The sequence below is a fragment of the Naegleria lovaniensis genome, assembly GCF_003324165.1.
Source record: "Naegleria lovaniensis strain ATCC 30569 chromosome Unknown tig052, whole genome shotgun sequence".
Classification (NCBI taxonomy): domain Eukaryota; phylum Heterolobosea; class Eutetramitea; order Acrasida; family Naegleriidae; genus Naegleria; species Naegleria lovaniensis.
This window is the reverse complement of record NW_025407874.1, coordinates 70,740-88,960: the sequence shown is the minus strand read 5'-3', so window position 1 is coordinate 88,960 and position 18,221 is coordinate 70,740. Positions and strand designations below refer to the sequence as shown.

At 37.4% G+C, this 18,221-nt stretch overlaps 10 protein-coding genes across 10 annotated transcripts; 4 read left to right on the top strand and 6 right to left on the bottom strand.

The window, feature by feature from the left end:
* Positions 1-91: 91 nt before the first annotated feature.
* Positions 92-1,892, bottom strand: C9374_011931 (uncharacterized protein; the record flags this gene model as incomplete). Its single annotated transcript, XM_044687641.1, has 3 exons — positions 92-661; positions 814-1,356; positions 1,761-1,892. 3 exons carry the CDS (start codon positions 1,890-1,892, stop codon positions 92-94), a joined length of 1,245 nt encoding a protein of 414 aa, XP_044542816.1.
* A 445-nt stretch (positions 1,893-2,337) lies between these two features.
* On the bottom strand, positions 2,338-3,768 carry C9374_011930 (uncharacterized protein; the record flags this gene model as incomplete). The annotated part of the gene is made up of 1 exon (XM_044687640.1): positions 2,338-3,768. One exon carries the CDS (start codon positions 3,766-3,768, stop codon positions 2,338-2,340), a length of 1,431 nt encoding a protein of 476 aa, XP_044542815.1.
* A 140-nt stretch (positions 3,769-3,908) lies between these two features.
* C9374_011929 (uncharacterized protein) lies at positions 3,909-5,201 on the bottom strand (the record flags this gene model as incomplete). The annotated part of the gene is made up of 1 exon (XM_044687639.1): positions 3,909-5,201. The coding sequence occupies one exon, from the start codon at positions 5,199-5,201 to the stop codon at positions 3,909-3,911; it is 1,293 nt and encodes a 430-aa protein (XP_044542814.1).
* A 115-nt stretch (positions 5,202-5,316) lies between these two features.
* Positions 5,317-7,652, bottom strand: C9374_011928 (uncharacterized protein; the record flags this gene model as incomplete). Its single annotated transcript, XM_044687637.1, has 2 exons — positions 5,317-6,252; positions 6,312-7,652. The coding sequence occupies 2 exons, from the start codon at positions 7,650-7,652 to the stop codon at positions 5,317-5,319; spliced, it is 2,277 nt and encodes a 758-aa protein (XP_044542813.1).
* A 237-nt stretch (positions 7,653-7,889) lies between these two features.
* Positions 7,890-10,619, bottom strand: C9374_011927 (uncharacterized protein; the record flags this gene model as incomplete). The annotated part of the gene is made up of 1 exon (XM_044687636.1): positions 7,890-10,619. One exon carries the CDS (start codon positions 10,617-10,619, stop codon positions 7,890-7,892), a length of 2,730 nt encoding a protein of 909 aa, XP_044542812.1.
* Positions 10,620-10,992: 373 nt separating this feature from the next.
* Positions 10,993-13,121, top strand: C9374_011926 (uncharacterized protein; the record flags this gene model as incomplete). The annotated part of the gene is made up of 2 exons (XM_044687635.1): positions 10,993-12,382; positions 12,475-13,121. The coding sequence occupies 2 exons, from the start codon at positions 10,993-10,995 to the stop codon at positions 13,119-13,121; spliced, it is 2,037 nt and encodes a 678-aa protein (XP_044542811.1).
* An 83-nt stretch (positions 13,122-13,204) lies between these two features.
* C9374_011925 (uncharacterized protein) lies at positions 13,205-14,276 on the top strand (the record flags this gene model as incomplete). Its single annotated transcript, XM_044687634.1, has 2 exons — positions 13,205-13,619; positions 13,726-14,276. 2 exons carry the CDS (start codon positions 13,205-13,207, stop codon positions 14,274-14,276), a joined length of 966 nt encoding a protein of 321 aa, XP_044542810.1.
* A 209-nt stretch (positions 14,277-14,485) lies between these two features.
* C9374_011924 (uncharacterized protein) lies at positions 14,486-15,004 on the top strand (the record flags this gene model as incomplete). The annotated part of the gene is made up of 1 exon (XM_044687633.1): positions 14,486-15,004. The coding sequence occupies one exon, from the start codon at positions 14,486-14,488 to the stop codon at positions 15,002-15,004; it is 519 nt and encodes a 172-aa protein (XP_044542809.1).
* Positions 15,005-15,141: 137 nt separating this feature from the next.
* Positions 15,142-16,356, top strand: C9374_011923 (uncharacterized protein; the record flags this gene model as incomplete). Its single annotated transcript, XM_044687632.1, has 1 exon — positions 15,142-16,356. The coding sequence occupies one exon, from the start codon at positions 15,142-15,144 to the stop codon at positions 16,354-16,356; it is 1,215 nt and encodes a 404-aa protein (XP_044542808.1).
* Positions 16,357-16,601: 245 nt separating this feature from the next.
* C9374_011922 (uncharacterized protein) lies at positions 16,602-17,903 on the bottom strand (the record flags this gene model as incomplete). The annotated part of the gene is made up of 1 exon (XM_044687631.1): positions 16,602-17,903. One exon carries the CDS (start codon positions 17,901-17,903, stop codon positions 16,602-16,604), a length of 1,302 nt encoding a protein of 433 aa, XP_044542807.1.
* Positions 17,904-18,221: the final 318 nt, after the last annotated feature.

Below are 18,221 nucleotides of genomic sequence, written 5' to 3'. Positions count from 1 at the left end.
TTTCCAATAATGGTTAATATCATTAGAATTAAAACAGCACAAACGTCAATTTTTCGAGAAATTTAGAATAAATATTTACTTGCATGACCAATTATTGTTGAACTACATTCCATGTTTCACCAATCCATCTTCCTCTAACAAAGTATTCCTTGTCAACCAAAACATCCTCAACAAGCTCATGAGCTGGTGGAAGTGGAGCTTGGAGAGCCTTTTCAGTACCTTGTTGAACTTCATCCTTGACTTGCTCATCAATTGCCTTGAATTCATCCTCAGTTGCAATACCTTGTTCAATCAAACGATTCTTCATTCTAACAATTGGATCTCTGCTTGCTCTTACTTGTTGGACTTCTTCTCTTGTTCTGTAGGTGATACCTGGATCAGACATTGAGTGACCATAGTATCTGTAAGTCTCAGTTTCAAGAACAATTGGACCATATTGTTGAGCATACTCCTTAGCATAACGAGAAGCCTCATAGACAGCGAAAATGTCTTGTCCATCAACCCAAATACCTGGGATGTAATCTCCTCTTTCATAGTAATCAGTAGAGGCGCTGGAACGACCCACAGGAGTGGCCATACCATACTTGTTATTTTCACAGACAAAGACGACTGGAATGTGCCACAACTTGGCCATGTTGAATGCTTCAAAAACTTGTCCTTGCTGTTCAATTTTGATGAAAATTCATGTAAATTATAATTTGTCGTGTCAGTACAATCAATGATTCAAAGCGTGTGTATCAGTAAACGGTATCAGTATTAAAAAATTGAGGTGTCAATCAAATCAAAATGAATTCTCAAAACAAAGAAACTCACATTAGCAGCACCGTCTCCATAAAGTGTGAAACAGACATTTCTATCCTTAACATCCTTCTTGTTCAATCTATCCAAATATTGATGAGCGAAAGCCAAACCAGCACCAACTGGGACTTGAGCACCTACAATACCGTTACCACCATAAAATTTGTTTGGAACATTGTACATGTGCATTGAACCACCCTTTCCCTTACTGCAACCAGTAACACGACCTAACTGCTCAGCCATAGTACTTTCAACACTTCCTCCTCTCACCAATTGGAAACCATGGTCACGGTAAGCAGTAATGATGGAGTCTTGACGAGTAGTTGCTTCTTCAATTCCAACACAGACAGCTTCTTGACCACTGTACAAGTGACAGAAACCACGAATGTTACGAGCCTTGTATTGTTGGTCAGAAACCAATTCAAATCTTCTAATCAAAGCCATCAAGCGATACATTTCCATTAACTTTTCCTTGGTAAATTCAACTTGTTCCTTTGGACCTGTGAATGTGATACCTTGCATGTGTTTTTGTGGAAGATGGAATTTGTATGCCTTTTCCTGTTGTTACGATACAACAACATGATCAATCATGACGATTATCAATTAGATGATGATGATTATCGGATTGCCAATCAATTTGCATTGAGACAAGTAGCACCAAGTGTCAATTATTAAACAAAAAGTGTAAATGTATACACCAATGATATCGGATATCATTTCATGTTGAGAGGTGTTAAAGATTTGAAGAATGGTAGCATAATTACAACCATCATGAAGAGTATTGTCATCATTATAAAACATTGCAGCCACCCACACATAAAATTGATATTCATCATGAACCATTTTACGTAAATCGCGTACCGTCATCATAGTTTTCCAACAACAGGCCAAATCACCATCAAATACAACATCCCAATACATCATCATTATCATCAAACACATCAAAAAAATCCTCCTCTTACCTTATCAATCTTGAAAACATGAGCCTTGGATTCAAATCTGTGTTGTTGAGAGAACAACATCTTTTGAATGGTCTCGGTACTCACTGAGCCACAACGCTTAGCCGTTGTGTTGATGGCCAACTTTTTCATCATCTTTGTTTGTTGATAAATTGAAATATTTTTTTGGACAAAGCCTGAAGAATCAACGAGGAATCAACGATGACGAAAGTTTGAAGAAAACAACAATCGGTGAAACACAATTACCAAACACACAATAAATTTTCATTTACATTCAGAGAAAGTATATTCAGTTTTGTTCCTGTATTCGAAATTGTTTGATACAGAAATGAACGGCACCGAGTTTTGGTGGACTTGCCTTGAAATACGTTTTTGGAAGGATGGACAAATTAGAAAGGACTCGAGTTTACATAAAATAATTCAAGTTCTGGAGGTCAAGCTCGAACATGTCCAACAAACGTTTTGAGCTTTTCCAAAATGTCACGACAAAGTAATTCATTGCAAGTGATGAGTGGATGAGTAGCGCCTTGTGGCTCTACTGGCTGTGAATTCTGTGGTTCTTCATTGATTATAGTACTATTCACAGATGAACCACGAGAAGGAGAACAGCGCAATACAATATCCTCTTCATCTGCCTCATTGGTATTGTGTTGCTGTCGCTGGCACTCAAAATTAATGTATCATTCAAAGTATCCAACTTTTTCTTTTTAGAATCTGTGGCGTTCTGTTTTGTTTTGTTATTGCTTTTTCTCTTCTTATGGTTGGGAATGGATTCATGCAATGCCAAAGAGAGAGAGAGTTGACGACCATGTGCAACGAATGCTTTGCAGCTCTCATAATCTTCTTCAGAAAATAGTAAGAGTTCTTCCTCATCTTTTCCAAACTGTTGTTGATGTTCGTAGGAGGAGGTCATTAATCTCAATAGAACGAGAAGGCAACACAGTGTCATTCCATAGGCATTTGGATGACCTCTGACATGTTTGAAAGAAATGTAGGTCTTCACCTGCCTCAACATGCCTCTCATGCTCTTTCCATTGACAGAGGTATAGTGTGAAAAGATGCTCTCCAACACTGCACATACACGCGCTTCATCGTCAAAACATGCAAAAAAGTGTTCTAATAGACAATATTTGATAAAATCGTTTGACTGTGTTTGATCTTGCGAAAAGAGTAGTGTAAGATCGTGGTGTTGATTTCTAGTGTGAGCTCTCATAGAACAATAAAGGCATGAAAGCAATTTTGATATCATTTCCAAATGCTTCTGGTCTTTCACATTGTAGCGAATGTTTGAGAAAAAGTTGCTGTCCTCGTTCAACATGGAAACATAAAGTTTGATCGATGTCGAAATTTTGTCCTTATTCTCAATATTATCGGAATATTTGAGCATTGCAAACTCTGAAAAGACTGTTTTTCGTAAGTCATCTCTTGTTGTAGACTTCTCAACTTCACGATGATATTCCATCTTTCCACATTCTTTTTCTAATACTCGAAATAAGTGTAGCATGTGTTCAAAGAAAAAAGTGCTGAAAAATCTCAACAATCTCGATCCATAAGGCCGTGCTAAATTTTCAATGACGTCTCTGGAGAGTTTAAAGTCTTCGATATGCATCTCGTTTCTTGAACAATAATATTGGGATTTGTGATGGATATCAATTCCAGGAAACATTTCAGTCATTCTCCCTCCATCAAAGTAGAGTGGAATAATATCTGTTAAAATGTCAATGCCATTGGCAATTTCCAAATCGGGCAGTGAGAGTTGTTGATATCCTTGTTGAATGTGGTGTTTGTGACAAGAGAGAATAGCCTTCCAAATACGTTGGAGGGTGTTTTTATCTGGTATCTTTTTAACCTTACTGTGCTGTGTGGTTTTGGAGAGGTAACCTATCAAACGTTGAAACATTAAACATGAATAGGATAAATCAGCGTCACTTGATGTAATTGAAATATCGTATGTGTGCTCTAAAAAAACAATTTGTTCTTCCTCGGAGGGATTGATGTGATTGGAAATCATTCTCTCTGCAGCCTGATGAATTCTGTGTCGTGATTGTTGTTTGTATTTTTTTTGGCTTATTTTCAGAAATCCTGAAATTTTTTGCAAGAATTTCGTTTTGTTGCTTTCAGAAAATATTGCAACGAGAAAATGAGCCATAGCTATTCATCTTGCATTTCATTGTCGTTACTGACAAAATTTTGCAAAAGGAAAATCATTTCAGGTGCCAATAGTTCATCCGTCACATCAATGTTGAAATCATTAGCAGCAAATTCTTGGCATGCTTGATGTTGAGAGGGATCTAGTTGAAGGGACTCAACATTTGGTTGTGCATGAGAGGACTTCAATACCAAGTAGAGGCAACATAATGTCATTCCCGTAGCGTCTGTCACCTTTTTGATCTTCTTACTGGCAATGATAGTATTAAGATCATACATCAAGTCCTTCAATGACAAAGTTCGAGGCCTAAAGGTAATATAATCAGAAAATATGTCTCGAATAAATTCGCATAAGTCGCTCTCATGATGAATGAAAGAGAGTGTCACCACTTGTTCCAACAATTGTCGCTTAATATACACATTTTTGAGTTGATGAAAGAAGAGGCGAATATCTTTGCAATCTGATCGCTGCCTATTGTCTATGGCAATGTAGTTCATACATGCGATAAGTTTGGACACGTCTGGCAAGTGATCCTTCGCTATACATTCTTTCAACTGTATTTCTGCTCCAAACTTTTCATCCATGTCATGTACATAGTAATCTCTAATAGTCTCCAACATGTGCTTGATAGACTCATATTGTTGTAAATATTTTGCAAGAGAAAGCTCCTTTGATTTCAGTGTATTATCACCTCCTTGAATAATTGTGTTCATTTCTTCTGTGAAAACGTTCACAAAATATCGTAACAAAGAAGAAGCTAGTTCACAATCCAAATTCCTAATGACATGATTTGATATTAGAAAATTGGTGGAAAATTCACCAGTGTCCGAGTCTTTGGAAAGGTCAAATGTTTTTTTGGTTTCGTCTACTTTCGCATTGTAATACAAGGCTCGTGAAATATTCAAATTAAATCCAATGTATAAATTCTCTCTCATCGAAGGTTGTAAATAAATCCAATGAGCGTGAGAGAAAAATTCCAAAATATCAGCAATATCGGCATCATCGGAACAAGTGGCTCTTTTCCCATTCTCTAATCGGATCTTAAAACACAACAAAATATGACCCCAGACATATTCTAATAAATCTCTGCCAGGAGCAACATACTTTGATTCACTTCCTCGTACCAATGATGAACATGCGTATTTGAGTCGTTGCAGCAACAATGAAGTAAAAGATGCTTCTGCTTGCTCATGAGATCTTGCCGATTTGATACGAAAGATTTCTTTCCTTGGTATTGCGGAATATGTGGGAAGGGTTGATGAAGAAGAGTCGTGTGAGGATTTTGGGTCAATCATGTTGAATTTTTTTAATTAATAACGTTCAAGTTTTTTAAAGATTGAAGAGAATGAGGTATTACTTGAAATTTCCAAATGTTTATGTAATACAAAGATTTCTTTTTGGACCAATAATTTAATGTCTAGCCTTGTTCATCAACAAATCAACACATCCTTCAGCGGCATCAGTAACCTTAGTACCAGGACCAAAGATCAAATCAACTCCTGCTTCATACAATTCTTGGTAGTCTTCACGTGGAATAACACCTCCAACAACGATAATTGGTCTATCTTGACCCTTCAATCCAGCATTTTCCAATTCCTTAACCAAAGCAGGAACAAGAGTTCTGTGACCAGCTGCTTGAGAGCTCACACCAATAATATGCACATCATTATCGACAGCTTCACGAACAACTTCTTTTGGTGTTTGGAACAATGGACCAACATCGACATCAAAGCCCAAATCAGCAAATCCAGAGCTGATTACCTTAGCACCTCGATCGTGACCATCTTGACCCATCTTGGCAACAAGAATTCTTGGGTTTCTACCATTCTTGGCTGCGAACTCCTTAACCTTTTTTTCAACACGATCAGTATCCAACTTTTCCAAATCAGCTTGTTTCCAAGTGCTTGAATAGGCACCGCTTACAATTTCTGGCTTGGCTTCATAGCGTCCCCAAACTTTTTCGAGAGCAGAAGAAATTTCACCAACAGTGGCACGAGCCTTGGCACATTCAACAGCAACAGCTAACAAATTTTCTTTTCCAGTCTTGGCTGCTTCTTCCAAGCGCTTCAACAAGGCAGCAACACGAGAGGCGTCTCTTTCTGACTTGATCTTATTGATTCTATCAATTTGTTCCTTTCTGACTTTAGTGTTGTCAATCTTGAGAACTTCGTAGCTGGCTTCTTCCTTGGTGACATACTTGTTAACACCAACAATGATTTCTTGACCAGAGTCAATTCTGGCTTGCTTCTTTGTGGCACATTCTTCAATTCTTCTCTTTGGTAAACCAGTTTCTATGGCCTTGGTCATGCCACCACAATCCTCAACTTCCTTAATAAGCTCTTTAGCCTTGATGTAGAGTTGATTGGTAACTCTTCCATCATGTAGGAGCCTCCCCACGGGTCAACAACATTGGTAATTCCAGTTTCATGTGCAATAATGAGCTGAGTGTTACGAGCAAGTTGAGCGCTGAATTTGGTTGGCAAACCAACAGCTTCGTCAAATGAATTGGTATGCAATGATTGAGTACCTCCCATAACAGCAGCCATAGCTTCAATAGTTGTTCTAATGATATTGTTGTATGGTTGTTGTTCAGTGAGGGAATAACCACTAGTTTGACAGTGAGTACGTAACAAGAGTGACTTGGAATTCTTTGGATGGAATTTCTCTTCCAATAATTCAGCCCACAATTTACGAGCAGCTCTCAACTTGGCAACTTCCAAATAAAAGTTCATACCAATACCAAAGAAGAAGGAGAAACGAGGAGCAACATCATCAACCTTGCATCCACCTTTTTCAATTCCGCATCTCACATATTCAAGACCATCAGCAAGAGTATAGGCCAACTCCAATGCAGTGTCAGCACCAGCCTCTTGCATGTGATAACCACTGATACTAATTGAATTGAAACGTTTCATGTGTTGAGAAGTAAATTGCATAATGTCACCAATAATCTTCATGCTAGGTTCTGGTGGATAAATGTATGTATTTCTCACCATGAATTCCTTCAAAATATCATTTTGAATTGTACCGCTCAATAAATTCAAGTCATTCACTCCCTGTTCTTGAGCTGCAACAATATACATGGCCATAATTGGCAAAACAGCTCCGTTCATTGTCATACTCACTGACATTTTATCGAGAGGAATGCCATCAAACAAAATCTTCATGTCTTCAACAGAGTCAATGGCAACACCAGCCATTCCAACATCTCCAACCACACGGTCATGATCAGAGTCATAACCTCTGTGAGTGGCCAAGTCAAACGCAACAGACAAACCCATTTGTCCTTGTGCCAAGTTTTGCTTGTAAAATTCATTGGACTCCTTTGCTGTTGAGAAACCTGCATATTGTCTAATGGTCCAAGGTTTTACCGTATACATGGTAGCATGAGGTCCACGTGTATATGGTTTATTGCCTGCTCCTGTTGGTTCCTTTCCTTCAAGAGTGGTCTGAGAAACATAAATTGGCAAAATATTAATTCCTTCGGGTGTAGTTCTGATGAGCGACTCCAAAGGCTGATCTTTCAACTCCTTTTGTGCTGTTTCTTTCCAATCCTTTGGAAGCTTTTTCTCAAGAGCTTGTTTAATTTCCTCTGGATTTCTATGGGTGGAATAGAGAGCACTCTTGCATGAAGATCGGAGAAGAGTTTGTTGTTGTTGTTGAAGAATGGTCGTTGCAGCCGATGATGATGAGGCAGCGATTTTTCGTGATGATGAATTTCGCGACAAGAGAACAAGTCGTTTCATTTTTTCATGTCCGAAGGCAGGCTCTCAAGCCGAACGGCGTAAAGCTGGCAACATTGAGTGCAGGCGTTCGCAAAGACAAAACGAGAACTTGTTGAGCTCGACTTTACAAAATCTCCAAATGATATTGTTGTTTAAGCGTGACAAGTAATGTAAGAAAACAAATAAGCCCATAAGAATAGTACTACTACTTGAGCATGTTTGAAACTAGCTACTGCATTTTAATCTAACTTTAGTAACTCAAATATTCATATTGTTTGCATGTAGGTGTGAAAAGTAACTCTTTCGTTTGTCTTTGGCGTCCACAAAGAGTTTTCGTTTGTAATATTCTTCCAATAAAATGTCGTATTCAATGTGTGTTCTGTTGAAGCCCATACTGTTGAGCTGCTCATATTCTGTGTCAAACTTTTTGTGTAATTCAATATTGTTTTGCAATGAGAGTGAGGCTGATTCAATGTACAATTTTCGTATTGAGGAAACCTTTCCCAACAGAGATTTTTCATATTTGAGACCAAGTCTCTTCATACGATCCTCAATCACTCCACTTTGCTCTTCTGACTTCTTCAAATCCTCTTCTCTGACATGAATTTCCTCTTTGAGACGGTCAATGGTATTTTCTATGGTAAGAAGTTTCAATCGTATGGCTGAAAGTTTTTGAAGTTGTGATCGTTGCTTGTCAATATCAACAGTTTCCTGGAAAGTTAATCCTTCAACAGCAGCCATAATGTTTTGACAAATATTTCGAATGCATGGATAAACAGGGATAATATAATCTTCAAGGTATTGTTTGGAACAAAAATTCATGACAAAAATCTTCCTAGTTCCAATTGCATTCTGAAGATAGAGAGTGAGAGATGAGAAAAATCGAGCTTCAAATAAATTACAAAAATCGTCGTGAGTGCTCGGGCTTTCAAATTCTGCCTTCATCCATTTAAAAGTTGCTTCCCAAACTTCTTGACAATAATTTTCAGAGTTTCTTGCATTTTCTCTCCACAAAATCCTGAAATTGTTATTAATTCCATGCTTCAACGATTGTTCCACTTCTTCAATAGTTTGTGAGGAGAAGCATGCAGGAGCTACTGTTTGTGTGAACATTCTGATGGCTGCTTCGGCGTGCATTTCAGAGAGTTTGACTATTTCTTCCATTTCCAAGGGATTGGCAGGATTTAAATCAGCTTTGACAGCTCTTTGATAAAACTCCAAGGATCGTTGCATCTCCTTCTCGAGTAGAGTCTTTGCAAATTTGTTCTGTATGTTCTCATGGAACATGCTTCCGTCTACAAAGAGATTTCCATGAGTAATGTTCGAGGTTCTATTTTCATTAGTTTCCTGGACACATTTTTCAAAGAAGAGTTTACAAATTTCACCGTTAGACTTGATTCGATCCCACCTGGAAATGGACCAACCAAATTGTAACTTGCTAGTAATGTCGTTAACAAAACACCACAAGTCTTCATCATAGGATTCGTTGGAAATGTTTTTCACGTTCAAATTAATACCATGAATCTTTCCAAACCAATTCAATATGACAGACAAAAAGTTCAATGATTGATTCTTGTTGTATGCAATAATGTGACGAATTTCATCCAACAAATCATAAATTTCTACATTTTCTTTTGGAGTCGAGCTAGATGAAGAAATTGATGATGCCGTGTGCAGACTGCATACAAGAAGACTAGGCATGTTGGAGTATGCTCCAAACAGAGGAGGATCATGAATGGGTTCGATCAAACTGTCTAATCTGTATAACCAAGAAGGGCATTCACTCTGCTTGCAAATAATGACAGTTGAACTGTACATGATAATAAATCTCATTATTGTTTTTCGTAAATTGTTGACACTTGCCAAATTGGACTCATCATTGCATCCGAATAAATCCTCGTCGTCGAGTGACACATTTGAGTCGTGCTCGTCATCGAACAAGTTATACGCTCGAATGAAGAGAATGTTCTGATTTTTCCCCTTGCTTTGAGATTTTCTAACTCTACACAATGGGCGTGTATACATGTAGAGGCATGGTAATTCAGAGTCTTGATCTGTGAGGGAGTTAGGAAAAGCGTCTCTTATTCCCAGAAGTTGATTGAGGACTTGACTTGCATTTCCCTTATATTTGGTGGAGTCTGGATAGCATTGCAGAGCTGTCACAACGCAAATTTCCTTGTTAATGATTTTCTCGAAAAGTTGGAGAACATTGTCGTTCAACACCCATTCCAACTTGACAAGATCAAACTTGCAAAACCATTCACATTGACTGCTTCCAATGTCGCTTTCATAATTCAAGTATAAATCTCGGTAAGGGTCAAAGAAATAATGCTTGGCAACAACTTCACTGTTGTTATCGCTAAGGTTATCGCTGTCACCATTATTGTCTTCATCGTCTTCAGAGTTATCTTCACTGTCGTTGGCATGAGGTGAAATTAATCCATCCCTCACACACAACACTCGCCATAGTGGAAAATTAGAAACACTCTGACAAAATATCATATTGTAGAAATGTTTGGATGTGAGTGACATGAAGAAAATGTCCTTCTTATGGAGAAAGCTTAAAATCTCCACCATACCATCAAATGGAAGAGACACAAGCTTGGAAGTTGACTTATTTCGAATATTTTGTTGATTGTTGCTTGATAAACAGTGATGTTCATGATGAGAAGATGTACAGATCAAACTAGTACTCTGAAATTCAAAATTAATTGATTCCGATTTTTGTTTGCTATCATCTCTCGCGTTAGAGTTCGATGGAGAAATTACGTGGCTCAAGGAAAAAGTAGGTACATAACTGGATGTTGATTTTGTACCAGTTTTTGGTGGTGTAGTTCGTATTGATGATCTATTGGCATTTCTGTTTGCAACCGAGTAATGTTCTTCTGCACTGCCTGATGAATTTGCGGCGGATGAAGATGATGTATTTGTATCGCTATTGGCATTGTACCAATTCGAAAAAAGGCTTCCGAATGATGAAATATTCATGATTACCAAAGAATATCAAAGAAAGCGAATGCTGTTATATGGATATGAAAGCTTTCTTTTGTTTTCAATGCCCCGAGTGTAATTCAAAAATAACTTTCTTTTGGGATCAACGTTCTCTTGATGATGTCATCTGGATATTTTTGTTCGTTGCTGAGGTGTCCATGACGAAATCATGCCCATTGGAAAAGAGAGCAAATTTTGTAGTAGTAGCAGAGCATGTACTTGTTGTAGTGTATCAAAAACAACAGAAGAAACAAAGAAGGTTAAAAGATGATTATCTTTGCGTGAATGTCAAGATGCGATGCGAAGGCTGTCAAAAGTTCAGTGGTGTTCACCTTCAGCCGTTATCGGCGGTTGCAATTTTGCAAAAAAAATGTTAAAGAGAAAATTCGACCAATTTATTTCTCAAGACGAGTGTGATGGGGAGAACACTTCCGAACAACAAGCAAATGTTCAGATGGCTTCATCATGGGAGTTGTTGTGTACAAGCAAAAGTACAGCCACAAATGTGTTACAACAAATTCATGTGAATGACGTTGATCATCATCCCAGCGTTGGACAAGACAGAATGGAGGAAGGTGAGGACTTTGTTTCGAGCAGTCATGTCCTGTTTGTTGAAGAAGATGTTTTTTCTGCCGATGATTCTGTGAATTTGAGCACTTCATCATTGGCCGAAAGTAACAACAAAACTGTACATCACCATTTGAATAATAATAATAATAACAACAACAACAAACCACGACTCTCTCAGTCTAGCATTGACGATGAAGAGGCTCCTCCTGAAATTTTATGTTCTCCTAACGTGGAGTCTTCTGAAGCCATAATTGACGAGATTTGTCAACAAAATTTAGCTATTTTTGTCAAGACCATATTACCCGATGCTGCTAACAATAAGAAGAGAAAGATAGAACCAACAACAAATGAAGAGCCAATAGAGGTGCAATTTTTCAAATACATCACTAACGGTTATGATTTAATGCCACTCTTGAGCAAAATTCCTCCCAATTTTGATATTAACATGAGAAACACAATTCACCCATTCAAAGAACAAACAGCATTACATATTGCGTCAAATTGTGGACTAGTTAAAATCATTGAATTTCTGTTCACACATTTTGGATCATCCATAGACATCAATATTGAAAATCTGAAAGGTTCAAGACCTCTTCATTTTGCAGCATATGGTGGCCATTGCTCTGTAGTTTTAGCACTTGTAAAATGGGTTGCCCAAAAGTTCATGGGTAACAGTACCATCCCACAACAACAAGGAGTGGAATTTCAGTTTGAAGGCAATCCAACTGGAATCATTCTGACTCCTCACAACATCCCACATATTCATGAATTTGTAAATTCTCTAACGAGAGACGATAATCAGAGAACAGCCCTTATCATTGCAACTGAGAAGGGGCACACATCCATTGTAAAATTATTCCTCGAGTTACACACTGCCATGAGACAATTATGTCCAAACCTGGCCGACCCATCACTCATAAGCACTTCGACTGGTTATTTACCAATTCACAAGGCCGCTTCGAGAAGCAGTGGTATTGAAATTTTGCAACTCTTGATCAACTTCAATCCAACCACAGTCAACGCCAAAACCCTTAAGAAGAAGTATCCTCTGTACTTTGCTGTGAAACGAAACGCCATCAACGCAATGAAAGTTTTATTACAAAATGGTGCTTCGACATGTGAATATACGCCTAGTGGAAAAAAACTTCTTCACATTGCTGCGTTTATGGGCAACTTGGAAATTTGTGAGCGTAAGTAGTAGTAATCTGTAATTGTGCAACAGTTTGCATCTAAGCACTTGACTGCATGCTCATTCAACCTGATTTTGTTTACAAAAAATCAGTGCTTGTTGAACAGCCTGATTGCGACTTGAATGCCAACACCAATGATGGTCATCCTCGTACCGCTCTACACTTGGCTGCCAAGAAATGCCATTGTAATATTATCAAGTTACTTCTCGCCAAAGGTGCTAATGTTGAATGTGTAGATTATTTTGGCAGATATCCAATTCATGTTGCTGCCTCAGCGGGGGCTGTCTCAGCGATGGAACTTTTGGCCAACGTGAATGGTAAAGACTACATTAACGTCAAGAATGCATCAGGTATTTCTTGTTTACATTTCGCTTGTGCATCAGGACATGAGCACTTGATTTCATACCTTAAAAAGAAAGGTTTCAATTTTGAGGATGCTCAAGATGATAGATGTATACGACCCATTTATGTAGCAGCTGCTCAAAATCAACCCAACATTATTTATGAACTTGCAAAATACTACCGAAAGGATATTGATTATGTGAATACCGTGTCTGGTTTTACACCTTTACTCATAGCTGCATTCCGTAATTCTGTTGGTGCTGTGGAAGCATTAATTAGATGTGGAGCTGATATTTCAAAACAAAACCAACACGGAATCACAGCAGCATACGTTGCAAAAACAAGAAACAACAAGAGAATTTGCAGCATTTTGAATGCAGTGCCAAGATGTGAATAAATTAATAATTAAAGGCATCAAATTCTTGCAGACGGATAGAGCATATTGGTCTTAATTTGGCTATCAGAACACAACCCAAAAAAATGCTTGCAAGCCACTCAGTCAAATTCACTTCAAAACTTCTCTTTTCGAAAAACACAAGCACGGTCCGAGCCATTCAAGCCTGCTCGTTCCGTTCTCCATTTGTACATCTCTCTCCGAATCAAAATTCCTTCCTCAAAGTGTTAAATAATCAGAGCGCTTCATTTTCAAAATCAATTGTTTTTTGCAATGAGGAAAAGAAACAACAACAAACACAACAACAAGAGGAGCCCAAGGAAGAGCAACAAAATACTGATCAACAACAACAAACAGGGTCCGAGGATACAACCAAGAAGAGCTACTTTAAAAAATTGCTCTCTCCAGCTAACTTGATTTTACCTGCCGTGTTCGGAATTATTTTGTATAATTTTGCAAAATATGATGTTCGTCAAAAGAAACGAGAAGCTGAATTGGACCGTAAGTGTTTCGAAAATTGGATACTTGGAATGAATTCAATTTATTAATTTATTTTTTATTCCAACGTTGGCTTCAATCTTTTGACATTATGTTTCTGCTCATGCAGGTCAAGCCAGTAACAAAGCTGTAAAAGCTGTGGGAGCTCCAAAACTTGGAGGGGCTTTCACTCTTGTTAACACTAAAGGAGAAGTCATTACAGACTCTGAATTTAGAGGAAAATTCATGTTCATGTATTTCGGTTTTACCAATTGTCCAGACGTTTGTCCTACTGAAATGAAAAAGATGACTAAGGCACTGCAAATGCTTGAAAAGCAACATCCTGAGCTGGCCGACAAGATTGTTCCAATATTTGTTTCTTGTGATCCTCCTCGTGATTCATGTACTGCTGTTGCTGAGTATCTTCAGGACTATCATCCAAACTTTATTGGACTTACAGGAACACCTGATCAAATCAGCAGAGTGTGTAAAAAGTACCGAGTCTACTATAATGCTCCAGACTATAAGGAAGGAAAACAAGACTACTTGGTTGACCACAGTATTTTCATTTATTTAATGGATCCTTATGGTCATTTGGCTGAATACTTTGCTCAAAACACCACAGCTGACAAAGTCTATGAACGAGTTCTTGCCTCAATTCAAGATTACAAGTGGGATTAATTTGTGTAACATGCCTTTTGGGTTTAGAATGGCTTGGAATATAAAACAATTCCTTACAATGATGATTGGATTACAATTCGAATTGTCACTCTCAAAAAAATGAGTTTGCCACCTTCCGATCAACCACAACAATCAATCTCACTGCAACACATCTTTCCGAAGAGACTCTCCATCAAACCAGATGGCTTCAATTAAAAAAGTTATCCTATATGGATGAAACTCAAGTGAAGAGAGAGTGGGATTGTGTAGAGAGAACGACACGATCCGGTGAAATTGATGGTGTTGAAGTCATCGCCACCATGATCCCTTTGGAAGAAACTGAAAAACATGTGGTCTTGATTTCTCAATATCGACCTCCAATGAGAGGCTATTGTATGGAATTTCCTGCTGGTTTGTGCGACTCGGGAGAAAGTGCAGAACAAGCTGCCGAAAGAGAATTACTGGAAGAAACTGGACTTAAAATTTGCAAAATTTCACGAGTTTCTTCCGTTGTAGGCTTGGAAGTTGGATTGACCAATGCGAACTGTAGAATTGTTTGCTGTGAGGTTGAACCAATTAAAATATCAGAAAGGCCTAAACAGCAATTAGAAGATGAGGAGCATATCACCATTCATATTGTAAAATTATCAAAGTTGTTTGACACTTTGGAAGACATGTCAAAGAATCATGGATTCATCATTGATGCAAAAGTATGGACCTATGCCTTTGGTATTAGCAATATTCTTTGATTTATGAATTTCTAAATGCATGAAATTTCGAGTCATGTTTCTTGCGATATAGAACTTTCTTTGCAGCATTCCAATGACTGCCGTGATCGTCTTTAGAAAAAGATTAAATATTAAAAATTGTTTAATTGACACAAAAAATGAAAAAACTGTTGGGTGCATGTCCTTCCCTGTTGCTGAAGAGTCATCATCTTGCTGATGATCGTTACAAATTATTTCATACTCACCATGTAATTCATCGGAGTTTTTCATCTAACTTCAAGACAAAATTTACTGAATATTATTTTAGAGAGAAGAGTAAAAAATTCAACAAGAATATCACTCTCATTCTCATTGCTGGAGTTGGCGTATCTTTCATGATTGGTGCTTGGAGAAAAAAGTTGCAATCTATTGCTGAATTTCATGCGGAAGAAAATACTTACACCAATTTAGCATTTACCAGCCAGAGTTTAGACTTCAAGAAAACTTCAACCGGAATGGACTTGAGTGAGGATATGGTGAGCTCATCTCTTTTGAAAGAAATTACAACCTATTTAGTGTTTCATGTCAAATCACTCCCAATAGGTGCAGTTCAAGATTCCAAACAAATTTCTGGAGGAACATGTTTTGTTGTGAGCCCTATTGTTGGGGACCATAAGGATATTTATTTGGTCACTGTGGCTCATTGTGTCATTACACCTTTTGGAGATGCAAAGAGAGTAGGATTAATTCCAAAACCATTGGAAAAGCATATTAATAACCAAAAGTTAGCACAATCAACCAAAGTACAAAAAGAACTAATCGAATGTGAAATTGTTGAATTTCATTATGATGGAGACAATGATATTGATTATGCAATTTTAAAATGTAATGCGCATGAGTTTATTACAAAAAACAAGTATAACGTTCAAGATATTTCACAAAAATACTTTATTCCAAAAGAACAATGTGAATGTGATGCAATGGATAATGAGTACACCAATAACTCTCAACGTTTTGATACAATTGTCATTGGCTACCCTTCTAAATACAAGCAATTTATGGATGCCAGAACAAGAAATGATTCATCTCTCTCGATCGAATTGGTCAACAACTTGATGATGACCAATGAGAAGAGTCCTATTGTTTCTTTTGGAAATATGATTGGGCATCAAAGTATTAACAACAATACTCTCATTCGCTATTTTTCAAACACCATTAACAAAGGATTTTCTGGAGGACCTACTATCCCCATGAAGGAGTTGAACAACACAAGAAATGAGATTGCATTTAGCGGTATTGTTTCGTTGTTTGACGAAAAGGGATTGGGATCGTTTTGTGTGGAAAATCAAAGGTTCCAAACAGCTTTCTCGACGCAAGTTACTGATTCAAAGTAATAATTCAGCTAATTTTATTTTATTTAAAATAAATTAAAATTGACAAGGAGCGTCGATGGTTTAGTGGTAGAATACGGCGTTGCCATCGCCGTGACCCGGGTTCAATTCCCGGTCGACGCAAAATGTTTTGTTTTTTACAAAGTATGTTCAGGTTAACAAGAATTACCAGTCTTGAACCAACTATTGTTAAGAAACAACACAGGACGAGTACACTAACATTCTACATGATCCACTCTAAAGCACATTTATTCCCTCTTGGCAATGTCTCTGAATTGTGAAATAATCTTGTTTTCCCTCTGGCTTCTTTCTTGCTTGCTTAAGAGAGCGAGACGTTTCTTTTCTTCTTGCATGTATACTTCATTTTCCTTCATGATACGAATTGCGTTCATTCTTGCATGTCTACTACCTGACATGACATATCCCAAATTCTCATAATCAGTAATTTGCTCACTTGTCAAACCAACTTCTCCTCTTCTAGGAATACGCTTATTTTGTTGAATAAATTCTGCAATAGCAGCACCTTCTCCAGGCAGTAAAGGAACTTCATATCTAGTGTCTTTGTCTTGAGTCATATCGGGTAATAGTTTGGGACCAACTTCTTCTTCTTGATTTGTGGTTGACGTGGAAGTAATGATCTCGTCTCCTTCCTTGTGCTTTCGTTTTTTGCTACTCTTCTTTTTATCTTTCTTCTTCTCTAACTTTTCCAACTTCTTTTCATACTGTTCTTTTCGTAGTACGTGAACCTTGTTAAGTTCAATTAATTCGTCGATCGATGTTGGTTTGAGAATGAAATCCTTTTCATCCGTCCAAAGTTGTTCTGCTACTTTTTGAATGGAATTTTCTTCAGATTTAGATGCAATAATTTTGTCCTCCACACTATCGCTGGAGTCGTCGTTTAATCCTATAAATTCTTCTCCCTTATCGGAAGTATCATATTTTTCTTGCCCCATCTTTTTTCGTTTTTGCTGTTGCTGATGTTCTTCCATTTTTCGTTTCAATGAGTTATTTAGATCGGATGTAGAGGTTGTTTTTGATAAGACTTCTCCCGTAGACTCTTGTTGTTGAGGTTCTTTGGACGTTGACAATGTTTCATTGTTCTCATTCGTGTTGTTGATTGTTTTGTCTTTGGAATGTTCGCGTTGTGAATGATGATCGTCACTATTTTTGTGTGAGTCTTTGTACCTAGAAGAGCGGTCATCTCGTTTATAATCATCTGAATATTTTTTTCTATCATCATCCGCATATCGATCATATTTTTCATATCTTGAATAATTTCCTTTTGAATAATTTTTCTCACGATCATAATCATCATCATAATCCCTTCTTCCTCCACGATAGCTTTTTCTATCTTTATTTCTTCGATCATAATCGTCCTCGTCATCATAATTTCTACCGGATCTACTCCGATATCCTCCTTCGTTGCTATATCTGTTATTTGAATAGCGATCACTAGTTGTTTTTTCATTAAACCTCACACCCGAGGACCCAACCGATTTTGAAGAATTATTGTTACTTGAGGATGAAATTCGTTGGGGCGATGATGGCATTTTTTAATAATTTTTATTATTAAAAAATTAACAAAAAATAATAATTGAACATGCTTCGTTTCATCATTCAATTAATCATGAGGAAATTATTTTCAAAAAGAACGTGGCAATGAAATACATCATGATCGGAATTATCGGAAATCAACCGTGGGAAATGAATCAAACATTTAGAGATTGTTGTTCATTATTGGAACACTGAACTTGAGATGAACCATTGGAATTATTATCTCTAAAAAGTTCAAATTCAAAATCGTTCTTACCTATCTCTTTGGATTTCATAAAAAAAAATAGAATCAATTTGAAAAACAATAATAACAC